The sequence below is a fragment of the Eptatretus burgeri genome, chromosome 4 (assembly GCF_056783735.1).
Source record: "Eptatretus burgeri isolate ZD-2024b chromosome 4, Ebu_testis_v1, whole genome shotgun sequence".
NCBI lineage: Eukaryota > Metazoa > Chordata > Myxini > Myxiniformes > Myxinidae > Eptatretus > Eptatretus burgeri.
The window spans coordinates 48,605,863-48,611,862 of record NC_140964.1 but is presented as its reverse complement, the minus strand read 5'-3'; the positions used below and the strand labels follow the sequence as shown (position 1 = coordinate 48,611,862).

Here is a 6,000-nt window from a genome sequence, read left to right as displayed (position 1 = left end):
GATCAGGCCAAAAACGATACATAGCATGATATTTCAAAAATGTATTGGCCCGATATGTTCTCGTGGATCAGGCATTACGTGGCGGAGTTATGCGCTCCGCCGTGTGCCCTTCTCGTTTTGCATGTATTTATCTTTGCCGAAGTAACAGGACATATAATGAAAAAAGATCGTACAAAAAATGGGAAACTTGGTGTAAAATAAAATGCACGTTTTCAAAGGGCCAGTGAACGCCTAACGCATGGCAGAACAACGTGGGGCCAACACAGGCAAGTGGTCCCTGAACTTTGTTCAATTAAATCGATATACAGTATTCGGTGACAGTGTAAGTATTGTGGAGCGCTCACCAAGTCACTAACGCACTCAAGGAAGCACTCCAGCAAAACGGTTGAGAAGGAACAGCTGGCTTGGCAAGCAAATAACGATTGCTGATCTGTCATTTTCAACACCTCCCAGAGATGCCAATATATGAAACTATGTCCAAATTGGACAATTAACACTTTTTTTTAGCAGCCCTACCTGCTACTAAGTTCCTTTCTGGAGCTTACATTTTGTAATTTGGCTTAGTTGAAGACATTCTAGACCTGGAGCTTATGGCATGTGCAAAAATTAAATAAAGCCACAAACGCTGGTGTGTCCAGGTGTTTATAAGCATTGCAATATATCCAGCAATTTGTAGGCATGTTCAGGCATTCGATGATACAAGTGAGAAATAAGTGAAAAAACACAAACTTTATCGCTAAGAAATCGTTGCAGCCTGTTCCAAGCCAAGGCATTATTGAGCAGGCCAAACAAAAAAAAAATGGCGGCTTTATACTCTTACGAACTGACAGAGGACTGACCAAGATGGCACACCGCCATTTTGGTAAGGCTTATTTTGGTTTTTCATGATAAGCACACCCTAAATTATCTTCAAAAGGGGTGTTACCCCTAAAGACCCAAAATACTCCAAACACCTAAAAGACCCTGAAGACCCAAAAGACCCCAAAGACCCCAAAAATGTGACTTCAGGTCCCAAGCCTCACCCCACAGCCACACATAATCCCATGTCCTTAACCCCCCTCCCACCACACCCAAACTTTGTGCTCCCCTCCCCCTTTATTCAAATCCTCACACCCCTCAATCCCAACTCTGTCCCCTCTCTGCACTTCCTTCCCCAAGCCAACTCTGTCATCCCCTCCCCCTTTCTTCTTCAAGTCCTCAACTGCCCCAAACCCCAAGTACTCAATTTCCCTTCCAGCCCCAAGTCCATTCCACCTTCGCAACATTTCAAACTCACTCTTCCAACTCTATGCACCCTCACCCCCAACTATCTGTCCTCCCCTCCACATTTATTCCTGTTCTTAACAACGTTACACAAATATACACAAAGAACTTTGGCGCAAGAGAAGGCCAGTTGGTCGATCATGCCCGAGTTATTCCTGTTCCCATTTGTGAACAATGTTAAAAGTAAATAAAGATAAAACGTTAAATTCACAATCACTTCCCCCTTTCTTCCCTTATCCTCACTATAATTCATGGACCGGTGTTTGTGCGTTCGTTTGTAGCAGTGCTCCTCCTCCAGTTGTGGGCCAATTCCACCCAGACATGCTACATCAGCATGATCCCAAATAATGTATGGAGGTGTTTATATCTTTGCCGGTGGTCTTGACAGGAGGGGAGGAATGCAAATTCTCTATGTAAATGTGTATCTTGTAGCGCCACCTCAAGGTGAGGGAGGACATTACACATCTCCACCATTTACAGTGCAGTTATTCCTGTCCCCCACGTTTTCCAGTGCAATGAGGTGTTTTGAATGAGGTGTTTTGAATGCAAACATGCATTGTCTTTTCTTTTTTTTTTTTCAACACGTGGCAAGTCATTTTATTCTTTTCATTACTTTTTAATACAATTCTCAAAATTAGTGTCATTTAAAAAAAAAAAAAAATCAATTTGTACAAGAACTAAGGCTTGTAATCGAGCTGCCACTCACACATCTTACACACACATGGACATACAGACAAGACAAACACAGCTACTGAAATAGGGGGAAGTGAAATCACTTGCTGGGGCACTCTGGGTACCAGCGACATTGCAATAATGACACCTCCTTTATCACCACAATCAATGGGGCATTTCTTCAGGAGGAATTTCTTCTTCCCATGATTGCCACCTATGGGGATTGCTTATGTTTTTATCCTTTTAAATGCTGAATGTCAAGCCATAAAGCAGCACGTACCATTTTCAAAGGCTTTGGTATAACTCGGTCGGGGTTTAAACCCGAATTTAGTTATAATTTCTGATGATCCCTTACCCCAGAGCCTTCATCCACATCTTTCTGTGTATTGCTCTCTGTCCGAGAGCGTCCATTCAATCTCTGCTCCTTCGGCCGCATCTCTGTAGTTTGTACAGCAGGTGTGCAAGCAGGAACAGTGTGATTGGGCTGAGCAGAGAAGACTAGAGTGGAGGCTGTGGAGGAGGGCTACAAGCATGGAGAAAGAAACGGAAATATGTACGTCAATTGGCATCCTGGATCTCAATCAAAAAAATAGGCAAAAGGAAGGTTTACACATCATTACTACAGACTACATCTAAAATAAAACCATTGTGAGGCACTGACAGGCAAGAAGCTGACATTTGCTTGCCCAGATGAGAGACAAAGAAAGAAGATGGGCAAGAAGAGGAGAAAGTTAAAATGCACGAGATAAAAACAAAATGAAAAACATTTAAAACATTTCCATCTGTGTATGCTGACTTGGAGAAATGATCAGCATGCATTTGAACTTCAAGATGGCTGTTGACTTCCTCAGGTCATCCCCCATCCATACAGATGATCTTTTATGCCCTCATTCCTTTCCTGGTTATTGTTTTCTCCTCCCTCCATTTGTTTCATTGCCCTTTCCGCCCTGCTTTTCCGTGTCAACCCTCGACGTGTGCTTGAGCTTGTATCCAGATTGCTCACCCCTTATCTCTCCCCCTTACTCCATCGTTCTTCCTCAATGTGTCCTTCTACACTGCTGTGAGTGTGATTACCTGCATTGGTGTGTTCTGTTCAAAGTTCTAGCTCTTCCATGAGATTCAAATTTAGTAATAATGCTGCATAGAGTGTTTTAACAAGATGACTGACAGACACTCTAAATTTACCACCAATTAGCTAGACTTTAAATTTAAGATGAAGAAATCAAGAACATGAGCAAAACGAGAACCAGCTGTAGAACCCTTTAAAGTTTAACGGCTGTGCTGTTAGTTTAGAGTTTAAAGTTTGAACTCTAAAGGTAGAACACATGGGAGAGGATGGTAGGAAAATGAAAGGCTTGATAGTGAAGTGCTAAAATACAGATAAAGAGAGTAACAAGCCGGTAGGCGGCAATGGGTCGCCGAGCATGGAAACTATAAGATATAGAGCAAAATGGATGTCATATAGCGGATAGGGAATCACCTTAAGATTATGCATATCAAATCTCATCCAGTTCCATCTTCTGATAACTACTCGGTATCGATTTGAATGAAAAGTACCGAAAATGCGGTTTGAAATCGGAAATTCCCGAAGTTCGAGGGGGTGCTGTGGGTGAACAAAGATCTAAATCGAAAATCCGGCTCGATCGTTTGTGCACAATGTATTCCAGACGATTGGTGAATTTTCATGACCATCCGACCATAACCCGAGGAGGAGTAGCATTTGGCGCGAAGGCACCTCCAGCTCTCGCATATTATCGATTTTTGCACTAATTGACCTTTGACCCCTGACCTAAGCGAAATCGGTCAAAATGTCCTGAGGCAAAGTTGTAGTACTCATCGAGTACCATGAACCTGCAAAGTTTCATTCGTATCGATGCATTCAACTGGTCGCTCGGGGGCCTTCAATTTTTGCCAATTTACACGCATACCCTAATTGTAGGAGGTGCTGCGGGTAAAGTATTCCATACAACACAAAAACGGAATATATTTGATAGAGCATCACCTGGAGATCATTCGTGCCAAATTTCATAACCCTACGTGGGATAATGGCTTTCGGAATTCATTTCGCGTGAACGGTACCGATTTTGAAGGTTTTTCGGTTGTTGCTTGGGAACCAAAGCGTCCCAAGCAACCATCACAATTTCCAAAGCACTTGGTCATAAGATGTACCTACCACCCGAGTTTGGTCAAAATCTGCCCACGTTTACTACCAATTATGCTGATGACAAACGAACAAACATCCAAACAAACAGACAGAATTACTGACAAGAAGGGTCACCTATTTCAGCGACCCAATACTATGGACCACCAGCACCCAAGACCGAAAGGTGGACACATGCCAAACTGACATGGATGGGGAAAAGTGTTTTACCAACGACAGCCTTAAGTGATTGCTTTTGACTTTATAATCCAAGCAACACAACTGAACGGTTGATGAAAAAATGAGTGCAAGTCAAGGCAGCAGCTGAAGAATTCGAGAGAGAAACTGAAACGGGAACTACAACTACACTTCAACAGACCCAATTAATCCTACATTCTTTGTGGGGTCAGCCGAGAGGGAAGTTTGGGGCCAGAGTTTGCAAGAATCGATGACTGGCCAGACCTGATGTTTGACTTAAAGTGATTTTGGCAGGTATTTGTAATTTATCCAGAATGCAAGTGATAACTTGCCAACTTATCATGAAGGACACCGTGGGATCTTTAACGTCCACCAATTAATCTTTCGTGTCCACCAATCTTTGACAGGATATCCAGCTGCACATGCTTCCGAGAGACGGCACACTTTCTGATGCAACTCTGTGCATGGAAAGGGAAGCATCAATCTGACAGTTTACAATGGGGCCGAAAATCAAACGGATGAGATGGCTCAAAGGTAAGTGCACTACCTCTGCGAGACAGACAGAGATTAAAAATATAAAAACATTACAGAACAAGGACACTGAAGAGAGCGCATACCTCCGCCCCGCAATGCCTGATACACAAGAACATATCAGGCCCAATACATTTTTGAAATATCATGCGAAACAGCACTATATCGTTTTTGGTATCCAGATAAGGATTCGGATGTCCACTATTGCGAATCAATTCGTCCTTGCCACACACCTAACCTGTCCACCAAGTTTCATCCCAATCCATCCGAACTTTTCGAGATATCGTGCTCTATATTAGTTTAGCCCCATCTCTCAATGGTGAAGAATCATTAAAAAAAATTCTCGTAGTTGGATCTGGATCTTCACCAAAATCTAATCAGTTCGTTCTTGTCACACACCAAACTTTATCCGGAGACTTCCACAACTTTTTGAGATATCCGGCACACAAACAAACAAACAAGAAGACGTCGTGCAGAGCAAGGCACTTGCAAAATCCATCAAACAAATTTGACCTCAAAAATAATTGGTGGTTGAATTCAATGACCAAATATGCAACTCGTCTTTAAATTTCAAGTCAATCAGATGAAAATTGACAATTTTAGAAATACGGCCTATGTTGGCCTTTTGGTTTATGTTGACTTCAAAAATAATTGGCTGATTGAATTCAGTGACCTGAAATGTAAATCCTCTTCAAGTTTCAAGTCAATCGGATGAAAATTGAGGATTTTAGAAATCTCACCAAAGTTCGTTGACCTTTGGACTATGTTGACCTTTTTAACCTCAAAAACAATATGCTTCTCCCTTATGACAAAGTCTACCATGTGGTGAAGTTTTGCGAAGATTGGTTTAAAATTGTGACCTGTGGGCGACAGACAGACAGACAGACAGACAGACAGACAGACAGACACAAACAAAATTGACTGCCCAATATACTTGAAAAATCTCCGATTTTGCAAGTAACAAACAAACAAAAGACATTTCACTCCTTCACAAACAGGAGTGAAAACATAACCTCCTTCACCTTCGGTTGCAGAGGTAATTAGAATGCAAATGAAGAGACAAAATAAATACAGCAACCTTAACTGACAGACATTAAGAGAGGTTAGGACAAAAGGAACGTTTATAATTGGGTCAAACAAGTAAATAAACAAGCCGGTAGGCGACGAGGGATTCGCTAGGATTGAAGTGCTGGATA

At 42.1% G+C, this 6,000-nt stretch overlaps 1 protein-coding gene across 2 annotated transcripts in view; it reads right to left on the bottom strand.

Moving 5' to 3' along the window:
• Nucleotides 1-6,000, bottom strand: part of LOC147027987 (uncharacterized) — an 83,959-nt gene that overhangs the window by 21,599 nt on the left and 56,360 nt on the right. For both annotated transcript variants that reach the window (XM_085877889.1, XM_085877890.1), the window contains exon 17: nt 2,291-2,458. In XM_085877889.1, the coding sequence (XP_085734015.1) occupies nt 2,291-2,458 (168 nt within the window). The remainder of the gene's footprint in view (nt 1-2,290; nt 2,459-6,000) is intronic.